The sequence below is a fragment of the Podarcis tiliguerta genome (genome assembly GCF_965153285.1).
Source record: "Podarcis tiliguerta genome assembly, chromosome: 16".
In the NCBI taxonomy this organism is placed as follows: Eukaryota; Metazoa; Chordata; class Lepidosauria; order Squamata; family Lacertidae; genus Podarcis; species Podarcis tiliguerta.
The window spans coordinates 34374580-34392318 of record NC_139549.1 but is presented as its reverse complement, the minus strand read 5'-3'; the positions used below and the strand labels follow the sequence as shown (position 1 = coordinate 34392318).

Genomic DNA, 17739 nt, shown 5'->3' with positions numbered 1-17739 from the left:
TGATGGATTACCTCGAGTTGGCAACCCAGATCTGCTGCCTCATTGGCAGGTCTGAGGCAACCCTTGCAAATCTACCCTCTTGGGGGCTGAGGCTGAGCTCCATTCCAAACATGCAGTAGAGCTCTCCCCAGCCAGCCAGCCAGCCAGTTTGCATTTGCCAACTAAGGTGGGCTCCATTTTGCCTTAGGTAGAGCCCTCCCGGCCTGCCAGCTTGATGTTCAGGAGCAGGCATCCCCAAACTCGGCCCTCCAGCTGTTTTGGGACTACCAATTCCCACCATCCCTGACCACTGGTCCTGTTAGCTAGGGATGATGGGAGTTGTAGTCCCAAAATAGCTGGAGGGCCAAGTTTGGGGGTGCCTGTTCTAAGAGGGGCCTTTTGTTCCTCCTTAAAGGCCACTGCGCTTTTCACTGCAACCAGCCATTAGGGAGCAGAAATCCACAACACCTGTGCGTCCGTTCATCTGTCCGTCCCCTCACATTCACTTGTCTTGCTTCTCTCCTTCCTCCAGGTCGCTCAGCACCGGTCGCCTCACTGATCTCCTCCTCAAAGCTGCTTTTGGGGAAGCTGGAAGCAATGACAGTTTGAACAATGAGAAGCCCATGGAAATCACAGGTACAGGGAGATGGGAAACTCTGGGGTTCCTTTTTTGCTGTGCTCCTTTTTTTAGTTACAGTGGTGCCCCGCAAGACGAATGCCTCGCAAGACAGAAAACCCGCTAGACGAAAGGGTTTTCCGTTTTGGAGGTGCTTTGCAGGACGAATTTCTCTATGGGCTTGCTTCGCAAGACGAAAATGTCTTGCGATTCCTGGGGGGGGGGGTTTCGCTCCCCACCCCCTTTTTCTAAGGCACTAAGCTGCTAATAGCCTTTTAGCAGCTAATCCGCTAATCCCTTAAGCCGTTAATAGCTGCTAATAGCCGCTAAACCGCTAATAGCGCTAATCCGTTAATGGGCTTGCTTCGCAAGACGAAAAAAACGCTAGACGAAGAGACTCACAGAACGGATTCTTTTCGTCTTGCGAGGCACCACTGTACTAGAATTGGAGGAGCTATACACAGCGTTCTCTTCCCTCACCCTCTCCCACAGCCCTGAGAAGTAGGCTAAGCTGAGAGACAGCAAGTGACTGGCTCAAACACCCAGTGAGCTACATGGCTTAGTTGGGAGATTTGAACCTTAGTCCCACCAACACTCTTAACTTCTAGGCGGACTGTGTTTCTATCTTGATATCTTTTACGGCTCTCATAAAATCTTAACTCAAGCCAATTTTTTTGCCGTTCTTTCCTCGTAGCTCCTTCTGCTGTCTGTGGAGGAAACTTACACTCTGGGGCCAGGGATGGCGGGTCTGCAAGTCCTTCCCCAGTGGTCTTTACTGTTGGTTCCCCTCCCAGTGGGACAACCCCACCGCAGACCACCAGGACCAGAATGTTTTCAGGTAATGAGTGCTACCTGCCATCTTGATACTGCTGTCCAGAAGGAAATTGGAATTATCTTCATAGTTACTGTCCTGGCTTTGTGTCCTAACTCAGGGATGTGTGTATTCTAGGAACAAGGAATCTAGTGTCTCACATGCCCATACACACACTCTGAGCCGCCTGACAGACTTGCTTCCCTGTTATGTCACAGATCTTGAGCTAGCAATTATACAGACACCTTCCTTTTTAAAATAAATTGTGAATTTTTTGAGATCTAAGGAAGCTCTGGGGATTTGCCCCACTCAAAAGCTTCACTAAGTTCTGGGTACACCCTGGAGCACAAAAGGAAGCCTGGATGAGCCCTAAATTGGAGCTTAAAAAGGTAAAGGTACCCCTGCCCGTACGGGCCAGTCGTGTCCGACTCTAGGGTTGTGCGCCCATCTCACTTAAGAGGCCGGGGGCCAGCGCTGTCCTGAGACACTTCCGGGTCACATGGCCAGCGTGACGAAGCTGCTCTGGCGAGCCAGCACCAGCGCAGCACACGGAAACGTCGTTTACCTTCCCGCTAGAAAGCGGTACCTATTTATCTACTTGCACTTAAGGGTGCTTTCGAACTGCTAGGTGGGCAGGAGCTGGGACCGAAAGACGGGAGCTCACCCCGCCGCGGGGATTCGAACCGCCAACTATACGATCGGCAAGTCCTAGGCACTGAGGTTTTACCCACAGCGCCACCTGCGTCCCTAAATTGGAGCTTAATCTGAATCAATAAATTAAACTGTGTTTGTTTGTTTTTCTCCTTTGGCCTGAAGAGTCACGTCTAGGTAACTTTTTGCTTCTCTGTTTCAACTCTTTTAGTGGGATCTTCTAGCTCTCACAGTTCGGGAGGGTCTTTCAGCGGGCGGCACTTCATCATGAGCGCTGGCGGGGATGTGCTCGAAGCCCCATCAGGCGTCAGATATACTTTTGCCGACCCCATCACTGCCAACCTGGAGGGAGCAGTCACCTTTGAGGCACCCGAGCTACCGGAGGAGACACTCATGGAAGTGAGTTGAAACCCACCTCCCCACCCACCCCAGAGACCCAAGATTAAAACACGAGGCGGAAATTCATTTGGTCCTCCGCAAGTTCATCAGTGTCCCTCGCATTTCTCACCTTGTCAGGCACAGACACAGTTTGGGTGCCTGGTGTGGAAGTTAACATTCTTGGCCACCCTGGGTTTTATTAAAAGCAAAATACCGGTCCTTGTGACTGTTGGGAGGTAAAAGAACAAAAATACGTTGTCAGTGTCATGGGGGGGTTCAGCAGCGCTGAGGTGGGGCTTCAGTCCCTTAACGTAGCTCAACACAGCAGCTCCCCATCCTGTCCCTGTTTGCTAAGGTAAAGGTAAAGGTACCCCTGACCGTACGGGCCAGTCTTGACAGACTCTAGGGTTGTGCGCTCATCTCACTCTAGAGGCCGGGAGCCAGCGCTGTCCGCAGACACTTCCGGGTCACGTGGCCAGTGTGACGAAGCTGCATCTGGCGAGCCAGCGCAGCACATGGAACACCGTTTACCTTCCCGCTAGTAAGCGGTCCCTATTTATCTACTTGCACCCGGGGGTGCTTTCGAACTGCTAGGTTGGCAGGCGCTGGGACCGAACAACGGGAGCGTACCCCGCCACGGGGATTCGAACCGCCGACCATGCGATCGGCAAGTCCTAGGCGCTGAGGTTTTACCCACAGCGCCACCCGCGTCCCTTCCCTGTTTGCTACTTCTGCACAAATCATGAGATATGGAAACAATTGCTGGAAAAAAGATTCTAGCTACCCCACTTTAAGATGTTGTATTGTAAAGCTCTCCAGTGCCTCCGCCACCATACGGCTTTCCGGTGTTCCTGATCTAGGTGAATATTTAGCATCTTTGCCCTTTGAGGTCTTGTTCAGTCTTTACAACCCTGGCTAGGGGAATTATTTGCCACTTAAAAGAGCTTTGTGTCCAAATGGGGATTTGAACCAAGATCTCCATGGTTCTATTTGATTTGCTATGGCACACTGCCATTTAGGGCATCGTTTTATGGCTGCCAGTTTGTTTGTTAACAATTTATTATTATTATTAATCGACTTGTGCTTCCAAGGACTTGCAGGCAATACTTGTAGCTTAGAAATGTTAAATGAGGTCAAGTGGGAGGGAGTTCCAAAAGTTGTTTAGGCACCACATCTGGGGATAATACTGTGTGTGTGTGTGTGTGTGTGTGTGTGTGTGTGTGTAGTGCAGTGTTAATTATCACTGAATACTATGTATTTGCGGTTTCTTTCCTTCCATTCATCTTTGTGATATATGCTGCTGCCACTTGACTCCCAGCTGCTTCCTTTTCCAAGCAAAAGAGGCCTTTTTAAAACTTCCCTCCTGTATTATTAGAAGGCTCTCCCTTGGCTCATTTGGTTGCTATGGACAGTGAAGGAAAGACAGCATCACATTGGGGCTTGTGTTCCCATGAATGGAGCGGAGGGTTGTTGTTGTTGTTGTTTGGCTATGGGAAGCCTCTCAACTAAGCCAGGAGCTCGCTGAGGGATAAAGCCAGCCTCAGTTTTCCATCTGTATACAGGAAGAAGAGAATGTCTTTAGAGGAAGCCTGCGAATCTGGAAAGGAGAGTAGAATTGAAAGCTCTGAACCGTAAAAGTTGAGACCGTTGCTAGGTAATAAATACCTAGTGAAATGTTAGCGGAGTGTTGTCAGAATGCTGTCTCGTCAGTAGTGAAAGCTTGAATTACACCTGATATTTGGATCGCGCCGCTGCTTTCTGAAGGAGACTGAATGTCAGCTCTTTGAGTCACAGCAGCCTGATTCCCACCCCCACCCCCAAGCGACCAGGGCATTTTACCATTTCCAGTTCTTGAGTCAGGTCTGCTCTTTCGCATTGTCTGCAAAGCTGCACGCGTGTTTAAAAATAACCAGCAATCCTGGCCGAAGAGTTGGTTCTCCATGTTCCAAGCTGCTATCTCCTGAGTGTGCAAAGGAGACAGATGAAAACAAAACCCATGTGGTTGGCTGTGTCGGTGCTCAGAGAGATGGGATTCCAACCCAAAAAAAAACTTGGTTCAGGTTGCTGTTGAGCTCAAAGACTTCAAGCCCTCCCACCCACTCCTTTTATATGTGAATTGAACGAAAACCTCTGGCAAATGTGCACCTAGATGAAAGCGATGGGAGGGAGAAGAGGGGGGAGGGGGCAGTGGAAGGAAAGTAGGTCACTGTTTCATCTCTATTTATAGACTCTCAGCAGTTTCTACAGAGCTGTGCAAACACAGGCTCTGCACAAGTCTGAATCCCAGTTTTTTTAATTTTTAAAGTCATTAATTCCGTGACTGGGCAGGCCAGTAAAGGCAGCTGCTGATTTGGCACCGGCTCCCTCTGAATGAGAACCACAGTGGGAGCCATGGGAATGTTCCTCACCTGTGGCTCCCCTTGAACTACAAGTGAAACTTGAAAAATTAGAATATCATGGAAAAGTTCATATATTTCAGTAATTCAACTTAAAAGGTGAAACTAATATATGAGATAGACTCATGACACGCAAAGCGAGATATGTCAAGCCTTTATTTGTTATAATTGTGATGATTATGGCGTACTGAAATAAATGAACTTTTCCACGATATTCTAATTTTTCGAGTTTCACCTGTAGAGCTGCGTTGGGAGCCCTGGGAGCATACGTTCATGTTTTCCACCCATCCTGCCTCTTCCTTCCACTTTTCTTAACCGTGGCCACGGAGAGTGTTGGCATAGGCCTTACCCCCACAGCCATTCCTTCTCGGAGCTCAAAGGGGCATTCCTAACTCTCTTCCCCCTTCCCCCAGACTTATCTTCCCAATAACCAGTGCTCTTTTTTTTAGGGGGTACTCAGCACTGGCACCTCTTTTTTGTTTGTTAAAAAGTGTGACACTTACCATAACAACTTCATGAGTACCGGCACCTATTTTTCTAGAAAAAGTGCACTGCCAATAACCCTATGAAGCAGCAGAAACAACAAATATGTTTCTGGCATCTTAAATGCAAACCAGTTTATTAAAAGAAGCCTGTGGTCTGTACTGGACTCTGAGTGAGAGAGCAACTGGCTTGGTTAAAGGCCATGCAGCAGGAGGGTTTTTAAGAGTATTTGTATCCCTCTCTTCAGCCAAAAAGGCTCCCAGAGCGGCTTACTATCAGTTAAAGCAGGACAGCCGCTGCTCTCAGGAGTGCAATCTTCAAAAAAAACAAACAAACAGAACTGCACACAAAGGGAAATGCACAGGCAGGGAAGAGGCACGGGAAAGCGGATTATTAAATAATGACCATCTGGCATAGGAACAGTTCAGGGGCAGAGGAAGTACCTGATGGAGCATGTCTTTCAATGGTGCTGATGGAAGGAGGCCCGCTTCCGTGCTGTCCCAGCGAGACAGCCTGATGCCAGGTGGAGGTTGAGGGAGAGAAGGCCTGCTGGAGCCCCCCCCCCCCCCGATGATTCCCAAGGGCATGCAGCCCTCGACAGGGGAAAGGTTGCCCACCCGTAGTGTAAAGCTCACAGCCTAGGACAAGACGTTGGTCTTTCTGTGAATCTGCTGCTTTCTGCATTCTAGAGCTGGCTTGCTAACGAAACCTCACCTCCCTTTGTCTCCCCGATTACAGCAAGAGCACACGGACATCCTTCGCAGCCTGCGGTTCACCCTGGCCTTTGTCCACTACGTGATGGAGATAGCGGCCGTCAAAGGGAACACCAGCGAGATGAGCAGCTCGGTGGCCTCCGAGTACCAGCTCCAGGAAAGCGTCGTGGCTGACCAGATCAGCCTGCTTAGCAAAGAATGGAGGTAAAGGGTGATGTTTGGGGAGGTCCCCGAGAGAACTGCGATGGCCTGGCTTGGGCTCAAAGCAGCTTTGTGCATCTTCCTCTGCAGCTGTGTGGATGGCAGCTCCATTAATCTGCTGGTGCTTCCTTTTTTCAGCTATGCAGAACAGTTGGTGCTGTACTTGAAAGTAGCAGAGTTGCTGTCCGCAGGCCTGCAGATGGCCATAGACCAGATCCGGGCTGGCAAGTTGTGCCTCTCCTCCACCGTCAAACAAAGTAAGCACTCTTCTTCAAATGCACACACACAGGGGGATTCCTGATTGTGGGTTGTATCCCATGGTAGTCCTACTTAGGTTGGACCCACTAAAATTAGTAATAGAATCATAGAATCATAGAGTTGGAAGAGACCACAAGGGCCATCGAGTCCAACCCCCTGCCAAGCAGGAAACACCATCAGAGCGCTCCTGACATATGGTTGTCAATCCTCTGCTTAAAGACCTCCAAAGAAGGAGACTCCACCACACTCCTTGGCAGCAAATTCCACTGTCGAACAGCTATGAGTCGACTCTGATTAAGACTACCATAGGCTGCAACCCACTTCTCTTTTAAATTTTTTTTATTTATTCACTTTCACAGACTTAGTATACACATCTTATGTTTTCATTCTTTAATCACACTTCTGTTAGCTTGCTATGCCCCCATATTTTTAGCATCTATCTCCTGTGATACTGTTAGAATTGTCCCTTTCTCTCACCTTTGGAGCGAGCAATACCTGCTCAGAAAAATAATCCTTGCATCCAGTGATGGCATTGATCCATGTCCAGCCCCCACCCCCTTCTCAGAGGTCCCGAGAGGCCTTGGCCACTTCCGGCTTTTGAAACCCTGAGCTATCATACAAATACAAAATGACAACTTGCCAAAACAAAATAAGGCATAAAACAGACAGGCATCAAGAGAGAGAAAGTGGTTTGTTTGTATTGAGAGGACGTGTTCATCACTGTCAACTCTTGTGCCATCAGAACTGATGCATTTGTTACATATAATAAAACACAAGTGTGTTGTCATGCTGCAGTTTGCTTGGCCGCAGACAGGTGGCGATGTCAACCACAGTGTGACAAGAGGTGGTGTTTAGGTGGTCCAGGCTTTGCGTGCCGAAGGTCCCCGGCACCTGAAATTAAAAGCATCTAGTTGCAGAGGATGACAGACCCTTGCCTGAGACTCCAGAGAGGTACTGCCAGTTTGAGCAGTATTCAGGCAATGCTCAGAGAGGTCCTACTTCTTTCTCCCCCGGCCCCCCTGCTATTACATTCCAGGGTGAAGTGAAAATTGAGTTAGCCAAGCATACAAGATCAATCTGTCCTGTGCGTACTTGTTTTTATCTTCCTCTATCTCTCTCAAATTAGGGACAGCACTGTTTTGCTCTGTGTTTTGCACTCTGTAAAATGTGATCGGTGCTACGGGTCTCCACATGTATTCCAGTTGCCCGTCTGGAAAACACGTCGCCTGATCTGAATGTTTCAGCTCTTAGCTATGTGCAAGGGCTTAACGATAATTGATGTGGGTGCAACTTAATAATTACATGTTGTGCCTCTGCTGTTAAATAACACACAGTCACTCAGCAGGCTGAATCATTCTGTTCCTTGGCAGGAGATCCTCTGCGGGTACTGGAGGCAAAAGCAGAGTCCACAGAAAGGAATGATGTTTACATATACGTAAGCATCGTATTACAGCACCATCTAGGGCACAAGACTAGGGGTATTGGTGAGCTTGGGGAACTCAGTGCTTTGCATACGTATCAGAAGTCTTTGTGGAGGGCAGGCTTCAGCAGTAACCCTGAGTTGGCCCAATGAGGATAGGGCAAGCAAAGAATTTTGGCCACAGAATGCTGACTGGCTGTTGGGAGTGGGCAGGGGGACAAATCTTGGAAGAGTTTATGGCTGAAAAGGCTTATTCCTCGCTGCAACTGTCTGGGTTCTGCCGTGGAAGAAGATTCTGCTTGTGCATACAAATAAAATGATGATGTTGTTGTTGATGATATTTCAAGATTGCACAGCCCCATTCTTAGTTTTAAATTATGCTTCCAAAGCTGCACACAAGAAAGGCTTGTGTTAAGAAACCTCAAATGGGGGGAGGGGGGAACTTAGCAGCATTTTTATTTTTATTAGCAGCTGCAGCAGAGGTAAGGTAATAAACCACAGCAAATAATAAACCACAGATAATAAACCACAGCAAATAAAATGAACATCTGCTGTTGATCATCATCATCATCATCATCTCAAGGCAAGTTGAAAGGTCCCTAGAATTTAAGAGAGGAGACACCTGATGGACCAACCTCTTTATGGAAGGCATCTCATAAATAGGGTATCATTATCATCATCATTGAAGTAGCCCTCTCCCCAGATGTCACATGCTGTACCTGGGACAGTGAGGTCACTCAAAGAAGGGCCTCTGAGAATCTCAGTGCTTAGATAGGCTCAGGCACCTGGGAGTCCTTCAGATGCGCCAATTGGAAGCCAGTTCCCCAATAAGCCAGTTCCCCAAACCTCCATCAAATGTTGGGCAAATGATGGGCAGTCGGTTGACAATGTTGGTGTGGGTCACCCTTTGCAAACACTGTGGCGAGAGACTGTTGATGTGGATAAGGAGTGGCCAGAAGCGGAAGCCGTCCTGTAAAGTAGTGTCATCCACCCCTTCTTCTTCTCCTTCTCCTAGTTGTGAGGAAGCTCAACGATCTGTATAAATCCAGTGTTTCCTCCTGCCATTGCCTGAACATGAGGTTGCAGAGGTGGTTATTGGACAAGCAGAAGCTCATGGATCGCATCAACAGCATCACCGCCGAGAAGCTCATCTTCAGCCACGCCGTGCAGATGGTAGGGCGAAATGCTTCTCATGTATACTGGGTTGCATGTGTGCAGTATTTGGGGGTTAGTATGGTGGCATTTGCTGAGCCCTAGGGATGAGCTAGGGCTTAGCCCAACCCCCTGGCAAGCAGCATTTCCCCTCACCTCTTTGCAGGATACGAAGGGGCCCTAATAAGAGTTTAATACATATGCACCTTAAGTAGCAGTAGCAGCAAGGGCCGTGCAAACCGAAAGAGAACCCCGCAGTTCTCTGGGAGTGCGTTCTTTGCACCTTTTGTGGCTGTGTGTATTCATGGTGGTAGAATGCATGCAGACAGATCAATCCTGGGCACCCACAGGGATAAAAGAGTCTCCAGTAACTTGGGGAAACCTTGGAATGGACACAGTAGATCTAGAACTAGCCTAGATGTACCAGTGACCTGATGAGATATAAGGCAGCATCAGATGGTCACTTTGCATCCCTCTGGCGTATCTTTGGGACTTTTGCACTCCCTCAAACCACAGAGTCCTCTTTGCACAGAGTACCCCAGAGAGACTGGAAGTATAACTAGACGGAAAACCCCCCTGGGTGCTCTGAGTGAAAATGCTCTTCAGGGACTTTTACCAGCCTCTGGGCTTTGGCAGGTGCTCAACTGTACCAATCCCTAGTGCCAGCCGTGTCTCCCTACTCTCATCCCTCTATTGTCTTCAGCATATTTTTAAGCATCCTTTCTGGGTGCCTCTTCTGAATGTCCTGCATCTCCCCCCCCCCCCCCGTGCAGCCAAAACAAGAAGGAACTCCCCACTATTGTCAGTCTCCTGCTTTCTGCCGAGACCTTTTGACGATGCTCTCCTTGGGCAAAATCCACATGAGAGGCACGTTCCTAGTTTGAAATAGTCAGGTGGTGCTCCCCATGATGCCTCAGTGCACAGGATCTTCCTGCAGGAGTGCAGCAGAATCAGCCCCTTTTGCCCATCCCTACTGGCAGCGAACTGGAGTCGGAAAGCCACAGCAGAGAGATGCGAGCTTATTAAGAGGGCAATGTGAAAATGCATACTAAGCTTTTCAGCAGCCATGCAATGCGGGGTGCGTGTGTGTGTGCGTGTGTGTGTGTGTGTGAATCTTTGCTTATGTGCAAATCCAGTCTGTTGAGGCAGAGTTGCACAAGCATTATATTTGCTGGCAGAGTAATCACAGGAGGCATTCTCTTTCCAGGTTCAGGCAGCAGCGCTGGATGAGATGTTTCATCACAGGGAAGATTGTGCACAGCGATACCACAAGGCACTGCTGCTCATGGAGGGGCTCTTGAACATCATTACTGAGCAAGGCGACATTGAGAACATTAATAAATGTAAGGATCATGGTAAAAAAGTATAGATGTGATGGTACAATATGGCCATGCCATCCGTATTATTTTTGTGGGGCGTTCCCTGAAGCTAATTGGTAAAGCACTGCTCAGAAATCATCTTGCTTCTTTTCCTGCATATGGTTTTTTTAAAAAAGAAAAGCAGTGCTTGTGCAGGCGCATCTATAACAGAGGGGAGACTCTGAGGAGCTGAAAAACTAAAAGGCACAGCAAACAATTCTACGTTAAATTCTCCTAGCTTAAATGAGAATGCAGGTGGAGTGAGTGGATCATAGGCAGAGCAAATGGGAAGAACAATAAAAGAGCAGGACAGTAGAAAATCAAATGAACCGTAGAATTGTTGGGAAGGGAACTAAAGGCTCATCTAGTCCAACGTTAAAAAACCCCGGCAGATGGCCAGGCAGCCTCTGCCTAAAAACCACCAATGAAGAAGAATCTGTAATTCCCCAGCTTGGAGGCACATCAGAGTTCAGGTTAGTGTAATGCAAGGAAATTTCATAACCTCGTGACACCTTTACAGTGCAGTCCTCTAGCTACCTGCTCAGAAGGCCCCTTGGACTTCATCCCAGGGCAGTCTTGGTTGTTACATTTCAGCTTCTACTTTATTCTAATCAACTCCACACCAGTGGCGTAGCGTGGGTTGTCAGTGTTACAGTCAGCACCCGGGGCAAGGCAAGTAATTTGGGCCCCCTAACCCTGGGCAAGGCAAGTAATTTGCGCCCCCCCCCCCCCCCGCTGCACTGTCCCTCCCCCAGATAGTCACTCGCTCTCTCTCCGCACCGCACCGCACGCCTGGCACCCTCCCCTCCACAGTGGGCGGCGACCTGGTGGCTCGGATCGGATTCACACAGCCAGCACTGCAGTGAGAGAGAGTGAGTGAGCCAGGTAGGGGCAGAGAGCTGCGAGTGCGAGCGCGCCCCCCCCCAGATGTTGTGCCCGGTGCAGCCGGCCCCCCCTGCACCCCCCACGCTACGCCACTGCTCCACACACCTTAGGGATTGATTTCTTATGTTCCACCTCAATCACTGAGATCATCTGGTGGAGCCCTTCTGATGGTTCCCCGCATCCCTGAGGTTCTGTTGGCTGTCACTAGGGACCAAGCCTTTAACGTGGCAGGTTGTGCACCGTGAAACTCGCTGTCAGCAATGATTCAGCAGGAACCAACCCCTCCTTTCATTAGAACATCAGTTTTTAGCCAATCAGCCATCTGTTGGTGGTTTTATGCTGGTTTTATTGTGTGTTGTACTCAATGTGTTGATGTTGGACACGAGTGGTGTTGTCTAAACCACTGAGCCTTTTGGGCTTGTCAATATTAAGGTTGGCGGTTCGAATCCCCACGATGGGGTGAGCCCCCATTGCTCTATCCCAGCTACTGCCAACCTAGCAGTTCGAAAGCATTCCAGCACGAATAGATAAATAGGTACTGCTGCAACAGGAAGGTAAACGGCGTTTCCGTGCACTTGGTTTCCGTGCGCTCTGGTGTCCTGTTGCGCCAGAAGCAGTTGAGTCATGCTGGTCACATGACCTGGAAAGTTGCCTGTGGACAAACGCCGGCTCCCTCGGCCTGAAAGCGAGATGAGCGCCACACCCCATAGTCATCTTTGAATGGACTTAACCATCCAGGGGTCCTTTACCTTTACATTTTACTCTGTCTTGAAGTATGTTTATAAAAGTGTGGATTGTACATCCATCCATCCATATGCTTGCCTGGTTCACCAATAATGCTAAACTCCCCACCCCCAACATCTGTGCAGCTGAGACAAGGAATAAAGCAATATTCTGTTTCACTTGTCTTGATTCCTGGCTTTATCATTAGATATGAACCAGGATTTCATGATTCCAAATGCATGCAATTGCAAAAGAAGCCACCTTCGAGCTATGAGTTACAAAGCTGTCTAATTCAGCAAACTAGAGTTTACCTTAAACTACAAGTCTTGGTTTGCACATCACGGCAAACCAGTAATTGGGGAAAGTGAAACTGAGAGTGCTCAAGTCCAAACTTTTGCTCAGGCTCCCAAAAGCTCTTGCAGATGATGCTCAAACCAGCCTTCCTCAGTGTGGTGCCCTCCTGATGTTCTACTTCCAGCTCCCGTTACCTCCAGCAAACATGGCTAATGGTCAAGGTAGATGGGGAGAGGACTCCAACCATGTCTGGGGGGCACAGAGATTGAGACAGCTGTGCCAAACCATGGCTTAGTGTTGTGTGTGAACAAGCACGATATTGGTGTTGCTGCAAGGACAGCTGACCCCCCAAAAAATCTCATTTTCCCCATTTCCTTTCTCTTTCCAGGTAAAATGTGTATTGAACGCCGGCTGTCGGCTCTACTATCTGGCATCTGTGCATGAGGAAAATAGCCCTTAACTCTGCAGGTGATCATTTTCCGTCTCTAAGCACCTGCTACCAAGATGGCAAAGCACTGTATGAGCAAGCCCGTCGGCAACGAATTTATCGGACGTCCATGGCTGTTTCCCTGTTTTGGCATCCTTCGAGGAGAACTTCCCCTGGGTCGGACATGGAATTGCTACAATCTTTTTGTGTGTGTGTGTGTGGCCACAATACAAACCGGGGAAAGATGGTTGTTGATACGGAAGGCTCGTTCCCCTTGCCCCAACTCACCATCTGGTGGGAAACAGCTGGGTGAAAAAGAAGGAGGAAAAAGCCCTCCTTTCATGCCTGTTTTCAGAGAGCAGGGTTGCTGCTGAACTGGCCTTGCCTGGAGCATTGAGATCCACTGCTGGCGGTGAATGATCCAGACTTTTCTGCTCTTGGAATGAAAGAGATTTATCCAGAAGGGGGAATGTCCCTGTTGGCCACTTCTGCAATCCAAGCCCTCGTCTGCTGATAGCCAATCATTTGGGAGCACTGTTCCTACTACGCCTCTCATTGCTTGCCGTACGGGAAGAGCAACAGCGGTTATGTGGCCGGCGTGGAAGCCAGAAGCTCACCTTGCTCTGAGAAAATGGGGCTTCTTACGTTATTTTTCCCCCGCTGCAATGCTGGAAATCTTGAGTTCAGAGTCCCTCACCTACATGACAGACAGAAGCAGGGTGGTTTTGGGTTGGGAAGCCGTTCCTCATTTCCTACGTGGACACATGGGCAGAGCTAAAGAGAGCTTGTCTATCCAGACTGGAGCACTGGGACTTGGACTCCAAACTCTCTTGCTTTGGTCTCAAGCAGCCAAAATGTTTTTTCTTCGCCCAAAAGGGAGTCGTTCAATAGATGCATGCCTGCAGCCCTCTCTCCTCCCATGGCCTGCGTCTAAGCATGAGAAAGCATCTGTGCTGCTCTTGGCTGTTGCCCAGATAAGCAATCCCTCCTCCCAGAAGGGTGGGAAGCAATATAAGAAAAACACACATAACACGCATACTAGCTTTGTGAATCAAAGGAGCACTTTACGGACAACATGAACCTGAGCTTTGGATACTTGGCAGCCCCGCAGTGATCCAAAAACGTCGCAACTTCTAGGAATGCTGTTCCCCTGCCTTTCGCCTGCCCTCCCATTGCCTCACGCGTTGTTTTGTTGTTTGTCTGTTGGGTGGTTGTTGTGGTTGTTTTAAAAGAAATTGCACTACAAGTGTGTATGTGTTTTTGTGCGCGTGTGTATACATATTCATATATATTACCACGCTGATATATATTAATATGTATATGGTATATAATATATAATGTCACTCTATGTGTTAACTGTACTGTATTTTATGCTTGTGAGGAGAAAAAGAAAATTAACAATCAAGCAGTCTATGTCCTTTTCATGACCAGCGGCGCTAGCCTGAAAAAAAATTCAGTACCATTTTGTCTTTTCCTTTTTAAAAAAACGGATGTGCTGTTTGGAGGTCCAAGTTTTTTGGAAACTCAAGGATGAGATGCTTCATTCCTGCCCCCTCCATTGTTTATAAAAACAAATCCCCCCTTTTTTTGGGCTGTTGTTGTTAACCTCTTCAAAGTTTTCTCTCTCTTCCCCACCTCGATTTAAGGCGACTAAGCAGCCATAGAGAAAGAGGAGGCACACACTGTGTGTGTGTTTTGTGTAGGGCTGTGCTTTGTGTGTGTTCATTTAGGCTAGGGGGTGTTGTGGCTGCAAGCAAATGCCTGATAGGCTACCTTTTTTGAGTGACGTCCTTCACTCCCTGCCCCCCGGCCCTTGTGCATGGTTTTAATGCAACTGATCCAGTTTGCAGCTGTATTTTGTCTGTGCTGGGCAAGAAAGCATCCTTGGCAAACAAAACCTGGATTTCAGGCTTTTGTTTGGTTTTGTTTTTCAAAGAGTGGGTCAAGTATATCTATTTGCACATGGTTCGCTTTTTATCACTTGTGTGTATCCCCCTGAAAATATGTAAGGGACAGCCGTACTGACTTTGGAAACCCTGTTTCAAAGCGCCTTGCAATAGGTGTCGCCCACTGGGTGGGGAATCATTTCTCACACTCACCCCTGCATGTGTTCAATCAGCACATTTTGATGGAATCTGTCGCTTGCCCCAGCCCTTCAGCATGGCTTCTCTTATCTTCCGCTTCTATGGCAACTCAGCAGTGCCTAGCACAAAGGAAAGATCCTCTGTCCTTCTGATATGAGACCAGTTTCATAAAGGCTTGTCACTTTATTGTTATGGAGCTGGTGGTTGCTTGTGAACGGGGTTCTAGGCTGGTACGATTCACCCTGTAGTATTCCACACACACACACCCCGAGTTGGATTTGAAGTTCCTTAGGGTGTTACTGTGCACCTACAAGTATTTCCTTAGCTTGGCAATGCATGTAGTAGGAATCCTACGCGAAGCATTTCAACGTAGGATGACCCCCCCCCGTCCTCCTTTGCAAGGACTGCCAGGGGCAGAAAGGAGATCAAAGGCCTCGCAAGTTGTCTCCCAACAGCAAATGGGCCACTTGGGCACCATCTTCCCTGTTATTGTGAGACCCGTATTGTATTTCTATTTAAATTAATCATTTCTGGATTTGCATGTATATTACCCCATGCAAATGTTATGTCGTCTATTGCCCTATTGGGTTTGGTACGGTTGGCAGTGCATTTTATCTTTTTGGCAATGCCACAGTCATCACCGTAGCATGCAAATGTGCATGTGCACACACACACACACACACACACACACACACACACACACCTCTCGGGCTCCATTCATTCTGACGCCTGCCTGCCAAACAAAATATTAACAAAACTGGTCACGACGAGTGCCTGCAACAATACCAGAGACAGATTGGGGGAACAGAACCAGTAGATAAAAGCAGAGACTCAAATCACCCCCATGATGTGTTTCTTTCTTCCTTCGTTCCTACTTCTATCATTTGTATCCTTTCCCAGGTTCTCATGTTTCCCCACTGCCTGATAATTCTGTTTTTCTCGCAAAAACATAGGCTGCTAATGCTGGGCATTTCAAGTCGTCCCAAGCTATTGCTTGGTAAATTGAGTTTTAAACCATTCATCTGAATTTGCATCTGTTTCCATATAAATAGGATGGCAGTTGTACGTGTGTGTGTGTGTGTGTGTGTGTGTTGCAATCAGCACCATCTTAGAAAATGCATGCTCTTCAAATTTTTAGAAGAACTTTAAAAATAATAATAATAATAATAATAATAATAATAACCCGTGTTGCCCAGTGAATTTGAGGGTGCTTTTTCCCAGTCGATCAAGAGGTTTTCAAGCCGTGCATCTAGCTGCTTGACTAAACACTGCACCCCTAATCAGCCGACCCTCTTACATACCTTGCGACGAGATCTCTGAGAGCCTTGGAGTTGGTTCTGTAGAAAAAGGTCCACTGGACCCAGGTGAGAGCGAAACAGACAAGCGGAACCATAACAGCATGGCAGCCTTAAGAGAAAGAAATTGGTTCACACCACTGGAGATGCTTGTGAACCAGGCCCAGTGCCAGCATGGAGGATCCTTGAGAAGCTGCTGTGGTCCTCGCCTGCTCAGGCCTGCTCCCATCTTTCCTCCAGTCAGTGCCAGGCACCCAGGCCCTTGTAGGGGCTGCCAAGCTTAATTCCATTGGGCTCACCCTCCTGCATAGGGACCCACAGACCTAGGAGAGGGTCCCATCACCCCAGCCATCGCTTCTTGCTCTTCCGGACTCCCCAGTACTCAAGCCAGTAGCTTTGCTCCAAGGTTGGCTTCGCAAAGACACTTACCTTTTCCTTCCCAGCTGTTTCTGAAAGGCAGTTATTTAGAAGCCAGCTTTCCAAAGCCGTGGGGTTTAACACAGCCACCTATTCTCTGCCAGCTCTGCATTTAACTTTCCAGCTGTACGTAGTTACTTGAATGTATCAAAAGTTGTCCACAACCATCCTTGTTGCTCTCCCCATGTCCTTCACATCACACACAAAAAAAGATTATGTGGTTTACAGAACTTCGATAGATAGATAGATAGATAGATAGATAGATGATAGATATAGATATATTTTCCTCAATACTTGAAATTTAGCCACTGCGCTTGGATTACAAATAGTAAGAGGCAAGTTATCTCTTTTTGCCACCATGTGGGTGATTTTAATATTATTTTTCAATCTTAAAACTGCACGCAAGCATGAAACGTCAGGTGGGTGGGTTTGTGTTTGTGTGCTTTTGTTTTGCTTTTGGTGGGAAAACTAGTATTTATTGCTTTGTTCAAGGAATAGAAGAGAGGTTTGGGAAAGAGAGCAAGGAAACCAAGCAGAAGTGGCTAATCCAGTCTATTCACTCTCATTCATGGATTTGTTACTGTCTCAGCGTCCCGTATGTAGCGTCCTCACTAGATTTCAAGGAACCTCAGCCCTGATAACGTGTATGTGAGAAAGTGTGCTGTATGGGGTTTTTCCCCCCACATGGTTATGCTTGATAACTTTTGTTGGTTGTTATTTTTTAAAATTTCATGTTGTGTGACTCTTTTTTTGTTCGTTCTTGCTTTAAATTGTACAATGCCGACTTAAGAAAATAAACTGATTTTTAATTGTTCGTTCTTTGTGCGAGGACTGCTACTGTACCTTTCCATCTGTTCACAAAAAAGGGATGTTTTCTAAAACACGTGTCCAGCTACACTAGCATGAGGACTTTGAGATGCCCAAAGGAACTAGCTAGCTCCCCTTTAAATCTTTTCTGGGAGGTTACACCAACACCCTGTCAAGTCTGGATCTAGGAAATGCTCATAAGCTAATGTTTCATTTTTATATACAGTGGTGCCTCGCAAGACGAAATTAATTCGTTCTGCGAGTTTTTTCGTTCTACGAGTTTTTTCGTCTTGCGAAGCACCACTGCATTTAAACACTGACAACGGCGGGGAGGGGCGGGGAGAAGCAGGACGTTAATTCATGGGCTGACTGACTTTGCAGCGAGCGTGGC

The 17739-nt window shown here is 47.8% G+C and overlaps 1 protein-coding gene across 2 annotated transcripts in view; it reads left to right on the top strand.

Annotated features, from left to right (window-relative positions):
* ULK1 (unc-51 like autophagy activating kinase 1) overlaps positions 1-17355 on the top strand; it is a 111202-nt gene extending 93847 nt beyond the window's left edge. For both annotated transcript variants that reach the window (XM_083418178.1, XM_083418179.1), the window contains 8 exons: positions 512-615; positions 1290-1433; positions 2269-2456; positions 6053-6231; positions 6367-6485; positions 8922-9079; positions 10266-10401; positions 12707-17355. In XM_083418178.1, coding sequence (XP_083274304.1) covers positions 512-615; positions 1290-1433; positions 2269-2456; positions 6053-6231; positions 6367-6485; positions 8922-9079; positions 10266-10401; positions 12707-12762 — 1084 coding nt within the window. In that variant the 3' untranslated portion in view covers positions 12763-17355. The remainder of the gene's footprint in view (positions 1-511; positions 616-1289; positions 1434-2268; positions 2457-6052; positions 6232-6366; positions 6486-8921; positions 9080-10265; positions 10402-12706) is intronic.
* The last annotated feature ends 384 nt before the right edge of the window (positions 17356-17739 follow it).